This window comes from Drosophila tropicalis, unplaced genomic scaffold, assembly GCF_018151085.1.
Source record: "Drosophila tropicalis isolate 14030-0801.00 unplaced genomic scaffold, ASM1815108v1 contig_463, whole genome shotgun sequence".
Taxonomy (NCBI): domain Eukaryota; kingdom Metazoa; phylum Arthropoda; class Insecta; order Diptera; family Drosophilidae; genus Drosophila; species Drosophila tropicalis.
Genome location: NW_027172929.1, coordinates 434,928 through 450,381, shown reverse-complemented (window position 1 = coordinate 450,381; position 15,454 = coordinate 434,928). Strand labels below are relative to the sequence as shown.

The 15,454-nt window shown below is 36.5% G+C and overlaps 3 protein-coding genes across 3 annotated transcripts; all 3 read left to right on the top strand.

Annotated features, from left to right (window-relative positions):
- Positions 1 to 1,075: 1,075 nt before the first annotated feature.
- Positions 1,076 to 2,231, top strand: LOC137574712 (peritrophin-48). Its single transcript, XM_068287115.1, has 2 exons — positions 1,076 to 1,082; positions 1,159 to 2,231. Exons 1-2 carry the CDS (start codon positions 1,076 to 1,078, stop codon positions 2,229 to 2,231), a joined length of 1,080 nt encoding a protein of 359 aa, XP_068143216.1.
- A 1,585-nt stretch (positions 2,232 to 3,816) lies between these two features.
- Positions 3,817 to 5,267, top strand: LOC137574659 (peritrophin-48). Its single transcript, XM_068287041.1, has 3 exons — positions 3,817 to 3,891; positions 3,975 to 4,555; positions 4,627 to 5,267. Exons 1-3 carry the CDS (start codon positions 3,882 to 3,884, stop codon positions 5,173 to 5,175), a joined length of 1,140 nt encoding a protein of 379 aa, XP_068143142.1. The 5' UTR covers positions 3,817 to 3,881; the 3' UTR covers positions 5,176 to 5,267.
- Positions 5,268 to 6,982: 1,715 nt separating this feature from the next.
- Positions 6,983 to 14,460, top strand: LOC137574420 (probable serine/threonine-protein kinase MARK-A). Its single transcript, XM_068286722.1, has 2 exons — positions 6,983 to 7,489; positions 13,101 to 14,460. The coding sequence occupies exon 2, from the start codon at positions 13,116 to 13,118 to the stop codon at positions 14,325 to 14,327; it is 1,212 nt and encodes a 403-aa protein (XP_068142823.1). The 5' UTR covers positions 6,983 to 7,489; positions 13,101 to 13,115; the 3' UTR covers positions 14,328 to 14,460.
- Positions 14,461 to 15,454: the final 994 nt, after the last annotated feature.

The following is a 15,454-nucleotide window of genomic DNA, read 5'->3' as shown; positions in this document are numbered from 1 at the left end:
AGGAAGTGCGTAACGCAATCTTTCTAAATGTTTTCTTATCTCACAGTCTCAATTTCTCGAATTCGGACTAAATAGAAGTATGTCTACATGATATAGATATAGATTTTATATATTTACCAATTACTTTTGTCTTTCTGTCTGTCTAGACTCTAGAGTGTAGAGAAATCACATGTCGTATACGTAACAAGAGAGTTTTCAAGGAAAACATCATTATTAAAAGGACCTTAAATCTTATATATAAATAGATTACTTATGTTTGTTTTTCTTCTTTTTCTTTATACTGTAAACAAGAGATACGTAAACAAGCATTTCACTTTGATGTTTCTTATCTATTGTGATTTATTAGTATAATCAGTTAAATTTCGTGTTTCTCTTCTGTGGTCAATATGTTCATTTGAATGGCCAAAGATTATAAAAAACAAAAACAATCGATTTATGATGAGGTTTTTTCAACTAGTGAAAGTCCATTCTATTGTTAGTGATTCATGTATTATTATTATCGCTTTATAATGCCTTCCATTATCAAATATCTAAGGAAACGCTAGTCTCAGCATTACGTTAAATTCCATTAATAGTTCATCATGAGTTCATTTCACCGCCGTCTTCAATAAATGTCATATATATCTTTTGACAGCGATACGAAAAGGAACATTCTACAACATTTTATTCAATGACATTATCGTTTTCAGTACGATCAGATGATTTTTAAGCCATTACTAGCCACTAGATGTCCATTTTGGCTATACCTAATTGATCATTGATTTTCCAGAAAAAAAAAATTCAAATTATTTTCCCCAAATGATTCATCCATTGCCAACTTCCCCGTTTATTATATTATTGTTTAACATCGAAACTCTATCGAAGACCCCATCGATCATGCGAAAATTGAAATTTTGCTGGAGGTACAGGAGGCTTCTACAATTGATCATGTCTTCTCTGCGATGGATCATCGATCAATTTCAATGCTAAGAGTACTCATGAGTCTATGATAAGTTAATAATGCCCAAAGTTCTATATAAGACCACATGGTTATTTTAATTTCGAATTAGTAAACAAAAATATACGATCGATGATCATGTTGGGTAAGTCCGATATTTTCGAAGACAGCAACGCGACATTTTGTTCTATTTCAATTACAATTGAAATTTTGTCAACTAGGTGGATCTAGCAATACAATTTGCCTAGTCGTGCTAGGGCTAGTGCTATGCGGGTGCACGGCTCCGGCTGCAGCGAATGTAAATATGAGTGCCCTGTGTCTTATGGTCACGGATGGGTTGTATGTGGCTAGTGAGACTGATTGCTCCAGCTACTATCTCTGCGAAGGAGCTGTGGCCACTTTGCAGACCTGCGGCAGTGGGCAATACTTTGATAAGAATGCCCAGCAATGTAATGTCGCCTCGCAGGTAGCCTGTTCGAGTGGCAGCAGCGCAACACCGTGTGCTGGCAAAGCCGTTGGAACCTTTGCCCCGACAAATAACTCCTGTACCGATTACTATTATTGCGGTGCTGCCGGAGCCCAGCGTAGCAGCTGCCCCAATGGCGAAAATTTCAATCCCAATACGATGTCATGTGTTTGGCCCAGTCAGTATCCCTGCTCCACGGTCACTGCCAGCGATGGTGTTAGCGCTGTCACTCTCAATCTCTGTCAAATGATCAAGGATGAGGTCTATTTTGGTAGCTCGGATAGCTGCACAGCCTGGAACTATTGCAATAACAATACCCTCGTAACCGGCATTTGCCCCAATAGCATGGACTTCAATGTGGCAAAGGGTATTTGCGATTACGCGGTGGATACTACATGCTCACAGGTCACCTACGATCAGTCATTGTCGACAACTGGTGCCGGCAACTGTGGCACAGTTGGGGAGACCAAGAATGCCACCGCCTGCAATCAGTACTATCTGTGCCAATCGAGTGGCGTCTACACTCTGCAGACTTGCTCCCAATCGGGCTATTACTATGACACCATTAGCAAGATCTGTGTGCCACGTATGAGTGCTCGCAACCAGTGCGATCGCTGTGTGGGCACTACCAAGACCTTTGTCAATGCCTATTCCGCAACCAGCTGCAGTGACTATCTCTACTGCGTCAATGGAGTCCAGCGTGGTGCCGAACAGCAGTGCCCATCCGGTTATTACTTCAACGAGGATTCGGGTGACTGTGTGGTTGTGGATCCTGATTATGCCTGCTGTACTCCCAGCACCGCCACAAACAGCACCACTACAGCTTAAAAGCATTATTAACACATATCCAAAATTCTTATTTTTTTTCGTACCTTTAAATTTGCAAATAAAATGTATCTTCAGCTTCAAAAATTACAATTAGCGTTTACTTTAATTTTACTATAATGTCTCTGGAAATCCTTTCGAAGTGGAAGAATTTGAACTCAACTCAATTAAAATCGTATCAAGATCGGACGTACGAAAGTTTTAGTATCCTTGTAAAGTATTTGTGTTACTTTTTCCCTACCTAGAGCTGTCAAAGTGCTATATCCTTTAAGGCAATAAAAATGTTTTTCCAATTCCTTATAAATAAATCTAGTAATCTTAATATGGACTATTGATCATGCTGTAAAAAACTGTAAAAATTGTTAATAATCGCATAAGAAACAAAGCTGATTAAAATTAAATTTCAGACCGATCAATTAATGCTATATGACATAAATTGTTGTGCGATCATGATGAAATTATTATGGCACAGTCATCTTCAAGTGTTTCAAAATGTCAGAAGTTGAATTTTTGTTGACAATCACTTGAAAAATAACAAAGATAATCATCTTAAACTTTAGACCGATGGTTCATCTACATATGCATATGTAAAAGTAAACCACAATCCTTTGTTGCACACTGTAGACCATAAGAGGATTATTTTCATTAAGACGGATACATAAATGGATATGGATATAAAAATTTGTTTCTTAGTGGTTCTATGGTCGATTAAGTGATCACAGCCTCCCTTTATGCTTTTTGGGTAGAAAAATCATTCAAAGGACTAACCAAATTCCAAATTTGACTCATGATTTTTCTTTCACTGACTATTATGCCATAATATACATTCGTAACATATACTTTTAATTACCAAATAATATATTTTATTGCAACAACCATTTGATAAAGTGTATGCTGATGGTTTTTTTTCCTGTTATTCATTTGGATATTTAATGTTTATAGCACACATTCGGAACCCCTTTACATTAGATAAAATCCAATAGCCCATTGATAAGTAGTAGTAGTGAGTTTGTTTTCGTTTTTGGTTTTTTGGGGATATGCCCATGAAAAAGAAAAAAAAATGGATATTGCTTGCCTTAATATACATATGTACATCATATAGTTGGTAGAAATATAATTCTCGTGATGGAAAATTATCACGTCATAAAACTGATATGAGCCGAACATTGATTGTACCATCGTTTGTTTGGGTTTTGGGTTAGGTTAATTGATTGATTGGTGGTAGCAGAGAAGCCTCAATAATGCTAGAGTAGTACTTACAACTTAAGTTTAATTAAAATTGGTAAAACAAAAAACCAAAAATTTACACTAAAAAAAGTCCAAAGCGAAATAGGCAACATGATACGATGATTAAGTTTATATAAAATTAAAAGTTGTTTCGGCTTGTAGAAACCTCCATAATTCTTAAGAATCGTGCGTTTCGCTTATCAAACTTATCGGCAGTCCCTCCAAAAAAAGAAAAAAAAAAAAAAAAAAACACCACAAGCACTAAGTATATATGATCTCGATGCGAAGACATGGAATCGAACTATAAAAGACGACAACCTGAAAACCCTGTCATTCAGTCAGTCTTTAGTCTTTGCTAAATCGTCAATAAGTTTATCAAACTGAGCGAGTAGACAAAAAAAAAGGCACTTCAAAAAGAAAACGAAAATGACGACAGGTATGTGAAATTATCATCAGCAGTCTTTTGTGTGCCTGAGGACCCCCACTTAAAATTTTATACATTATTGCTGATATGTCTAGGTAATTCTCGCCTATTTTTCCTCGTGAGCTTGACAATACTTGGCTCTGCCCTATCCGCTGATGTTCTTGAGGGCAACTACAATGTGACAGCCTTCTGCACAGTTGTGCCCGTTGGCACACTTCTGGGCAGCATTGTGTCGTGTGATTATTACTATGCGTGCACCAGCACTGGACCAGTCAACACATCCTGCTCGGCTAACTACTCCTTCGATTTGGCCAATCAGAAGTGCAATCCCACAGATCAGGTCACCTGCTACTATGGTGTGGAGAATGTGTGCGCTAGCATAACGGGCAAGGGTTGGGTACCCAACACCGGCACCTGCAATGGTTGGATATACTGTGAAAATGGCGAATACGCAGGCAACGGCACTTGTGGCAGCAACCAGAAATTCGATGAGGCCTCTTCAACTTGTATATATGGTAAATGTCCCACTGTACTTGCCACCACCGATGGACCCACTCTGACAAGCAATTGTGAGGTTGTTCCACCTGACTTTTACTTTGGCGATACCATTGATTGTAAAAAATGGAATTACTGCACAGCAAACAAGTCTGCCGAAACAGGAGAGTGCACCTCTTCAGTAAGTCATCAGAATGAACGAGGAAAATCGATCTCCATACTAAAATGACATTGTTTCATTTGTTCTTTCAGGCATTCATTGTTGAATCAGAAAGTTGTGGCTACGATAATAACAATGTATGCAGTCGCGTCACCGAAACTGAGCTCGGCACCGCCACAGGAGAGTGCGGCACAAATGGTGCCGTCAAAGGTGATAGTTCCGTATGTGGTACTTATCTGCAATGCGATGGAACATATTGGCAACCGTTATACTGTGCCAGTGGTTATTACTTTGATACTCTTAACCAGACATGTCTTCCTCGGCAAGAGGCTGTTGCTACACCTGGTTGCGATCGTTGTCAATATGCGACCAAAACTTGGGTTAATGCTGTAGATAATTCAACATGCAGCAATTACTTGTATTGCAAAAATGGAGTAGGTGAACCCGTCTCCTGTACTTCAGGCAACTATTTCAATGAGGAGAAACAGGGATGCGTTTCAAATTCAACCTTGGTGGCCTATGCTGCAGATCATGGTGCTTGTCATGGAGCGGGTTCAACCTCCGACAATTCCACAACAACTCTTTCAACCGAAGACAACGAAACCACCGAAGCAACTGAATCAGGCGCTGATGAAAAGTGAGAATACCACAAGCAATATAAATAATACATACATATGTGTATATATATTTCCTTATGTCAACCACTTAGTTTTCTATTAAATACTTTGATTTAATTGCATTGTATAAGATGACTTGCAAATTTGCAAATGGTTATACATAACTGACTAATGGGAAAAAAATTAAAAATATATATATTTATTGGTATATGTATGTATATCTACTCTGATTATCCTGTCTTCTTAAAAACTAGCAAACTTTGAATAATATTAGAAAGAGAATGACGTAAATTTTAAAAAATATGTAATATTTTTTTCGGTTTTTCCAAATATCTTTTTTCAAGGTTTGCCTTTTGGTATCCTGTCTGCTTAGAGCACACAAAAGATACATTTCTTATTGATATTCAAAACGAAAAATGTAGCATACTTTTAGGCAAACTGACAAATTTTCGCAAATATGCATACAAAAAAAAAATTTGAATTTTTTGTTTGTTCAACGTATTGCTGACTTTATACATACATATGTACTTATATTGACTAAAATATTATCTGCAAGAACAAAAAAGGGTAGATACATACATATATGGAAATTCAAGTATTTACATATGTATGTACATATAAAATACAAATGCAAAATTGTAATTAGAGGAGTTATATTTACACCAATATAATCTACTTATGTACATCTACATAAGTATGTATATACATATGTATGTATAATAGATATATGTAAATTCAATCCAAAATATAGGAAATATTTGACATTCGATCAGTTAAAGTGATGTCATTTCCTTAACGCAGTTGTCAAGAATGCCCATGAACTTAAGAGCATATTAATTCTATGTATGTATGTACATACATAAAAACATACGTGTACAAATGTGTGTAAGGTATGTATGTATATGTGTGTATTTTGTACTTTGGGTTGATTTGAATTTATTTTTTTAAACGACTGGACTCAATTCGCTAATCGGCTAATCGCGGCGTCTTGTTTAATAATTATATTCAACCCTCTCATTTTCGACTGGCGTATGGTGGTCGTTGGTCAAGCGCGTGACTCATATCCGAAAATGGTGAGAACCACCGAATATCCATAAAATGCATTGATCGGCTTTGTGATACCTAAAAACAGAGAATCATTTATATACATTTTTAGGATAATTTTAATATAATGCATTCAAAATGGTCGTTTAGGTCTATAAGAGTATATCGGAACGTATTTTTCTTATATATAAGACTTAAAAATTAACGTCGCCCAAAGTACGCAAAGGGCCTGTAGATACCCTGAGATTTTGAGCACAAAAACAGCTGATACTTCGAAGCCGCGCCGTCGCATTTTGCTTAAACACACACATCGACATTTCCTCAGCTGATTTGCCCTCTCTGTCACTGTCTCTCTCTTTGTACGCTCTCATTCTGTTAATTTAGCGACTGGCGCACGAGGAAATGTTAACAGTCACTCGGCGAGTAAAACACTCATTAACATTCTGGCGGTGATCAAATGTTAATTATCTGTTAACTGTGAAGAAGTAATGTACTTTACGGAGAAAGGGTGTATAGTTTCGGATGAAATTCGCACATTTTCATACCTATTAACAGTAAGGGTATATAGTATATATGTACCTTAAAGTCATTATTTAACATACATCTGTATGTAGCTCATATTGTCTTATTGGAATGGATATACTCATGTATTTAGAGTAAAATAAAACTATAAAACTAAAGCAAAATCATAACACATATAAATAGCAATACATTTTAAGCAAAAAGAAAAAAAAAATACCGACAACAACAAACATACACATATATAAAAACTTGTTTGCCTCTCTCGGCGATCAGTCGTTGAGTTGAGTTCTTTTTGCCGCGTCGTCGTCGTCGCGTCGTCGCCGTTGCCGCGAAGTAAATAGTTTTTTTACGTTTTTTTTTGTGTGTTTTATTTTTCCTTCCTTTTTTTTTTTTTTTGCAACTGACGCATGTTTGTTCAATTCAATTAAAAAGTTTACACATATGGTGCCAATGAAACTTAAAAAGCGTCAACGCACACCAAGAAACACACATGCACACATGTTTCAAGTGACCAACAGCAACAATTTGCAGCTGCATCATCATCATAATTGTTGTTAAGAAGAAGAAACAGAAGGTGGTCACAACAGCGGACGGGTACGGAGACGGTGAGAACGGGCAGCGGCTAAAGTTAGTGCTGAAAACCTAACGGTTATTTCAAATAAATATATATACAAATGTGAATACAAGTAATATAACAACACAACAGCAATAAGTAATAATTATTAAAAAACGGCCAGCAATCAAACCGAAACGTGCGAGTGAGAGAACAAGTGTAAGTGTGCCTTCCATGTGCGTGTGTGTGTGTTTATGTGTGTGTGTGTTAAAAATGAGACAGAGAGCGCGGGAGTATGAGAGAGAGTGAGAGTGTCACGGCCCCGCTCAGCTGTCAGCTGGTTGTCAAATTGCGCAAGAGGGAGTGAGAGAGAAAGAGAGAGAGAGCGAGTGAGAGAGCTAGTACATGGAAATATGTATTTTATTTTATTTGATTTAATTTTGTCGTTTTTTTTTTTTTTTTTTTGCATATTTTTTTTTGGTTTTAATGTTGATGCCGTATATATTTATTTAATTTTATCTAAAACGCAAACAAAGCGCAGTGCCTGCGATGAGAACTCGATGTGTGTCCAAGAAATATTATAATAATGATAATAATAATAATATCGAGCAAGGCTAAAAGGGCGCAAGCGTGCAAATGTTAATGAGAAAAGGCAGAAAAGCAACACAAAAAACAACAACTAAGTAAATATCATCATCACAACAATCACACAGAAAGAGCAAACTAAAAAAAAAAAGAGTACAAAATCGGAACAAATCGGAAACAACGCACAATCGCACAGTAACACATACAAACAGCCCTCACACTTGCACGCACATATACACACACACACACACATGAAATTAAGTTAAAAGCTGATAAGACTTGAAGGGTAAATATTGCTAACTCTTTTTTGGTGTCATTTTTTCTTGGTTATAGCTTTTTTTTTTTGTGTATTGTTTTCATTTTTCTGTTGTTATTCGCCTTCTCTTTTCATTCTGAGTTACTTCAAAAGAATATCACGAAAGCTAAAACTTGATGCATTTTTCATCAACGTTAGTCGATATTGAATATATGATTGTATGTATTATTGAAAACTTACAAGTTTAACAGATTGCAGTTTTTAAAACGAGATTTTTCGATATATATTTTCTCGATTATCTCAAATATCTATCCGATCTTTATATCTGAGACAATGTAAATATCGTTTAAACTTCATAGCAATCAAGATAAATTTCAAAAAATATTTGTTACGTACCTTTACAGGGTGATCTAAAATTACTCAGATAATGGGCAGAAAACATTTTTTTCATTTGTGACTTAGAGAGTTGAAATATTTTTAAGGAACAATCCTGACCCCTCCTATTTTTGAACTAGATCAAGCAACAAAAAACACTTAAAAAGGCAATTGCTTTTACTTTACGAATTCAGTTTCATTCACAATATTATATTATAAAAGATATCATTATCGAAAGTATGATTCAGTGAATCTCAAGATTCAGGACAAACTCTCAAGTGCAAAATTGAGTTCGTCGACCTAAATACAAAGTTTCTTCTGTAGGTATTTTGGATTCGTAATTACGCCAAAATCATATACGAGTAAACGTGACTTTTTTATACCATGACATCGTATAATATGTACATAACCCCATATTATGTCAGGATTTTCCCGTACTATTTCCTGTGCTACAATAGATCGATAATAAGGTTTAACTTTAGGTTTATGAGTATATGAATGTTTTACTCTTTGAATTGAAAGACTAATAGAATAAGAAAGCATTGTTTCTTACCAGTAGATGCAAGTTCGAAATGGCGTCAGACATATTAATCATTTCTATAAATGACGCCATTTTGTTCGATAAAAGAACCTTTTTTTTAAACTATTTAGCGTTCTGAAAAAAGTAAACAGTTTCAGTTCCGATTTAAATTTGATGAAAGATCTTTTTAAAGGATTTATTTCTGTCAAGATGATGAATTCTGCCTTCCTCGTACTATAGTTTATTTTAAAGTTAAATCATGGTTGGAATAGGGCTACCTTCTATGTATTTATGTACCTTCACTTGGATTTTTGTTTATCTGTCTAAATGGCAATCGTGTGAGAAGATGAACAAATGTTGTATGTGTATCTCTTTAATACCTAAGTATACCGATTTATCTAGCATAACTAAATCGTATGTATTAACTTGCCTAGATATAAAAGTCTCGCATCTTTTATATGAAATGGGTCGACAATAAAAAATGTAAACACAATTTTCAACAGACTATCTAGAGGTAGATATACGTACATACATATGTATGTACATATATGTATGTAGAGATTTATGTTTGTATTACTGCTTATGAACAAGTATATATACAAAGCTAATGAAAATCTCTTTTGATATATATGTATGAACATATATAGGAAGAATATTTTCAAGGTTAAGTGTTGTTGGTAAGGGAGAAGAGTGTTAATTTTGGATACAATTTCTTATAGTAGGCATATGTACATAGATTATATGTGTATGTATATATGTACATATGTATGTATGTATATGTATATTAGGCATTCCTCTAGCCACTGGGCTATGCACTGGCAATATACACACATACACAGGAGATGTTTGACCATAACAAAAAATTGAAGTTCATCAGCAATGGAAGCGACGACAACAATGAAACCATGAAAACTGGTTTTTCAACAAACAAACAAACAAATAAACGAACGAACAAGAAAACGCATAACAAGTCGTCGTAACGTAATACTATACATACATTATATACATATACTTGTATAGAGATGAAGGGACACCGAGTGGTAGAGACTGCAAAAAAAAAAAATATATATGTACATACCTATATACATATATTAAAAATGTAAGATCGAGAAACCAAGATCCTACATAAAATGAGGAGAGTGTGGCTACGCACAATGAAATTGAAACCATAATAATCCCAGCAACTAAATTGAAATCGATATATCAATACAAGTGCAAGACCAAATTGTGTTTCAAACTAATTATAGCCAAGTGCAGCAATGTCAATTGACGCCTTGCTGATGCTGCTACGGTGTGTGTGCACCTTGTCTAAATATAAACCCATCCAACAATACAATGCTTGGGGCCAAAGTATTAACTCTACTACTGCTACTGCTACCACTGGAGGATTGAGCTGAAGGTGGAGCAGAAGGAGAAGCAAAAGCAAGAGGGATTACACACAGTAGTGCCAAAACCAGTGTCTTTTGTCTGAGGCAATTTGCTTTTGCTATTAATATTCTGAACATTATGTCGCCACTTATATTCAAAAGAGTCAGTCGTCACTTTTCTAAGAGTGTTTTGTCTTAAGTCCAGCCAGTAGCCAAAGCCAGAGCCACAGCCAAAGCCAAAGCCATTTGCCATTGGATTTTGAGGAGTGCCTTTAAATACGACTCATATTTCTATAATTAAATTGATTTCTTTAGCATTGTCAATCCTTCAACAATATTTTATAATAAATATTTGTTTTATTCAAGTGTTTAAGAACATTTAAATAAAAAACTTTATAGGTTAAATCAAAGTTTTCAGTTTCTTAAAAAAGAAATTGAATATTTCTGTGCATTGAGTTAACCCTGTATTATGTTGGATCTGAAAGTGAGTACAGAGTCTGGATAATGAAATTGGTCAATTTAGATTTGATAGGTATGCTGAGGGTTAAGTACTGTATTGAAAAATGTTTTAAGGACCAAATTTAGAATTTCTAATGGCATCCCTTACCAAATAACATTTTGAGAGGGTACAGTATGACAGAGTTTAGTTTAGGCCACCTTGAAAATTGCACAATTTGATTGAAAGCCAGCATTTTGTGATATCTCTTGCTACACTACTACTTTGAGTGGAGTACATGGCAAAATCAAAGTCACATTTCTATTGTTAGCTGGCGTAATCATTCAATTGAGGTGGAGGTGCACCTTCTTGCTCCCCTTCTATCCTCATCAACATGCCAAATTGAAAACGGAACCCTAAAAAAAAAAGAATCGGCGCATATTGTCGGGAAAGTAGACAAGTGTGCGAGCTTGTCTGGTGCTTTTATTTTCGTATATTTTTTTCCATTTATTTTCTTTCAAATCTTATCATACCATACACATACAAACCACACAACAACTGCCTGTTAACTGTTGTTTTTGAGCTTTGGTAGGAAATAAAAAACAACAAAAAATTGTTTCAGATAACCAACCAAGTTTGGCCGTTTCATTCGTCGCCGTCGCTGTCATTGTCGAGTTTCAGCTGATGGTCAGCAATCTAGTGAAAATCCTTTTTTTTTAGCTATCAACAGACAAGAACGAGAACAATAATCAACACATTTGAATTGCATTGTGTTGCTTTAAGTGCAGAAAAGTGAATGTTGGCTATTATTATATAGTGAAAAGAAATCAAAATTTATTCCATATGCAGTCAGGGTTTATGGAAATGCGTGATTCTTTCTCCCTTTTATACTAGGCTATGCCGCAAAGTAGTTCTGCATGATGTGTGAGTATCTGTGTGATGGGTTGGTGGGGGGACGGGGAGGGGGAGACTGCATTGGACTCGGAGTTTATCAAATGTTAAGTGGACGAAACTGCCTTTCATTCCGTCATTCGTCGTCGTCGTTAGGCCATGATAAATTGGCGGATTGCGTTTTGTGCTTTTCGCTTTTTCTATCCATCACACATATGTACAAATGTCTGTCTCTGCCTATCTGCACATATGTATAGATAGATAGGCTGACAGATGAGAGTGATGAGGGGGCGGCGGCGGTGGTGGTAATGGTGAGGGAGGGGGTCACTGGCTCCCAATGGGAGCGAAAACAAAGACGGCACCAGCAGTTGGTTGGCATTGGAAAGTGGCATAAATCAAAGGGAAACTCTCTGCACAAATCGAATATTGTCGGCCTCTCCAAGAGGATCATTTTGATTGAAAGGAGATTTCAGCGAATGTTTGGATTAAAGCCCTACAGACAGCGTATAGAGAGCCTATTGACATCAATATGGAACAGGCCACATATATTTTCATCAACTATATGCTATAATTTTGGCAAAAGGTTAAATGCATTTTGGTGTGTGGTTTGCAACGCATAAAACGCATTTGGCAGCACACTTTTGATTAGTATTGGTCGACATCATCCCATTATGGAATGGCATGAGACTAACTACTATAAACTGTAGATATACATATATCTAAATTAATTCTCTTTGATTCTAATCTCCAAATAAATCATAGTATTCCACATTCAGCAAGATCAAACTAATATTGATAAATCGATAAATTATCGAAAGTCAATAAGAGAAGATGCAACTGATAACATATCGTATTAGTACATCTCTGTGAAACGTTAGTATGAATTTTGGCACATCAACCAAACAGAATGATATTTTTTGATCGAAATATCAGAATTTGAACATACAATATTCTTATAATTAAACTGCCAGTGGATGACATTTTTGTGAACAACTGTGAGATTATCGACTGCGGAAGTGATTAGAGTAACATTTGAAAGCTCAATCTCCAAGAGGTCTAAGAATCAGCGAGTCCGATTTTAAGTACCCTTGGATTGATCATTATTTGTATGAATTACTTTACGTTGTGCGTTGCTGTAGTTTAGTTCGAGTAATTGAATTTTTGTTTCTTGATATGAACGAAACACAAGAAAAATTGATTGACAAAGCCAAGAAATAAAAAAAAAGAACCGATAGAAATAGGTAAAGATATCTGCTAATACGAACATTGGAATGTTGATAGAAGCATTGTCTTGGTATGGTTAACTGTTAAGATATAGATTGGGCTATGAAATTCAATATTTCTCACTCTCTTACTCACATTTTCTCTTTTCCTTTTTCTCTCTTTCATGTTTACTACAGATTATTGGCCTGAACATGATTTCCAGCAAGGAAACGACAAAGAATGTGGGCAAGGCGCAAAAAAAGACACAAAAGGCAAATAAAAAGCAACAGCAGAAGCAACAGCAGCAACAACAACAGCAGCAGCAACTACAACAACAACAGCAGCAGCAGCAACAAAAACTAACGAATGGCAATAAAAATGGTGGCATAAAATCGCCAACGAATGCCAAGACTACTACTACCAATAACATTAACAACAACAATAATAATATTGTGCCAAATAATAATAATACAACTACTACCACTGGTACGAATGCTATAAACGTAGCCCAAAAGTTAAAAGATCAATACGAGGCAGAACGTCGAGCACTCGGAACTATCCCACAATCCACCCGACCACCACCTGGCTATGAGAATGTTCCCAAAATGGAGCGTTCCAATAGTTTCCTACGTAACAAACTGACAAAGTTAATCAATCATATAACGGGCAGCAAAGAGAATCTATCCCGATCTGGCGAAGATGAGGAAACCAACCTCAAGACGCCATTTACGCGAAGTCGTTCAATGATTATGCTACGTCGCCCGAATCGTCGAAGTTTTATTGAACCCCAACTGGAGCAGTTATCAGAAGAGGCTGAAAAATCCGGTGACCCCATGTCTCCAGCATCGCCGCGTAAGAATTCTCTTAATGAGAATAGTGAAATTTCACCGCAATTGCGAAGACGTGCGGATACAGCGAATTCTATGGTCAAGACCCCGGCGCGTCGTCAATCTGCACAGCCGTTCATCTCATCGACGCCATTAGATGAGATGCAGCCACCAGCATCGGCAACAGCGTCAGTCGATATGCAGAGGAAACCCTCACTAATGTCCCTAAGCCAAATACAGCCCAGTGACCTTCAGTTGAATTTCCAAAAACGACGTTCCAACACTCTCCTCGCCTCGTTCAAGAGCACGTTCAGTGGCCTTAATGGGGGCAGTGGGGAGAAGAAGGAGAAGAAAGACAAAATGAATCCCAAGTGGAGTGCCTCGTTGCAATCTCTGCAGGCCATTGATAATATGGTTAGCTATGCCAATATGTCTTTCATTGATTACGACAAATTCAATGGCTATGAAAAGCAACTGGAGCGTCAGCAATCCTTGATGAGTTTGGCCGAACAGCCAATGCCAACGACAACACAATTGCCATTGCCCCCCTACAGCCATTATACACTCCCATTCCCCATCACCATCGGCCCCTGGTGATTATATCATAAGTCAATCCTCGCCACGTACACCTGCCCAGGCGCATGCCTCATCCCTGGAGGGTACACCTCGTACGGTCGTAATGCGACGCAAACGTAGTACCACTTCTCTGACAGCACGTCAGGCCTCCCGCACTAGTCTTAATAGTGGCTATAATCTGGATACAGACTATGAGCATAATCTGGACAAAGTGCACAATGTCTATCGAGAGAGTTTGGATTCACGTACTCTTGAATTGTTGAATCAGCGTACACGAAATTCCTTTATACAGGATCAACCAGTGCTCTTTGATGCCCTCAATTTGGAAGATGGATCGGTTGGACGACGATGTGCCCTCTGCTCACATCGTGTCATCCGGACGGGGAGTATGAAACAACAGCGCGATATGGTCGATGGACATGGGAATCCAAAGAAACAGGTATGTGTCTGTATATTTACCTATATTACATCACCCGTGCAAGTTTATTTACTCTCCATGAATCCTAAAGAGTTTGTGTTGTTACTTAAAGTAAATATGTATTTGATGTTTTTTTTTCTTCTTCTTCGTGCTATTTAACCTTGAAATAGTCAAATAGAAGGTTACATTTGAAGCTAAACACAATCTACTACTTAGTATTCAGTGGCTTAACTCAGACTCAGTTGTGGGCAATTCGTTGTTAGGGTCTGCTGCTGCGCCCATAAACCCTAGTTTATGAGACTTAATAAACAATTATCAATAAATTTCTCACACCAAAGGCCATTTAAGAGTTACCTCTAATACCATTATATATGAATATTCTAAAAAAAATTTTTAAATCCAATGGCTTATAACTTTTCAACTCTTCAGTTTCATTTTATAAATTATCAATGTTTGTTTTGGGCACTCAATTAGTGTAACATTTCGAATACTTTGTTTTAGTGTTGAGAATGTAAATGCAAACATTAACACGACAAAATGTTTCTATCGATAACATTACCTTTTAATGGAAAGCTGCTTTAGTGAAAAAATGACTTGAAAATTAACCTTTATATTGTCCAAATCGAAAAAGGTAGTTAATTTTGTTTTTTTTTTTTTGTTGATTTATATTCTGGATGATTGAGAATATAAATACTTTATGATTGCTTTGATATGGAAAACAAAACTAAGA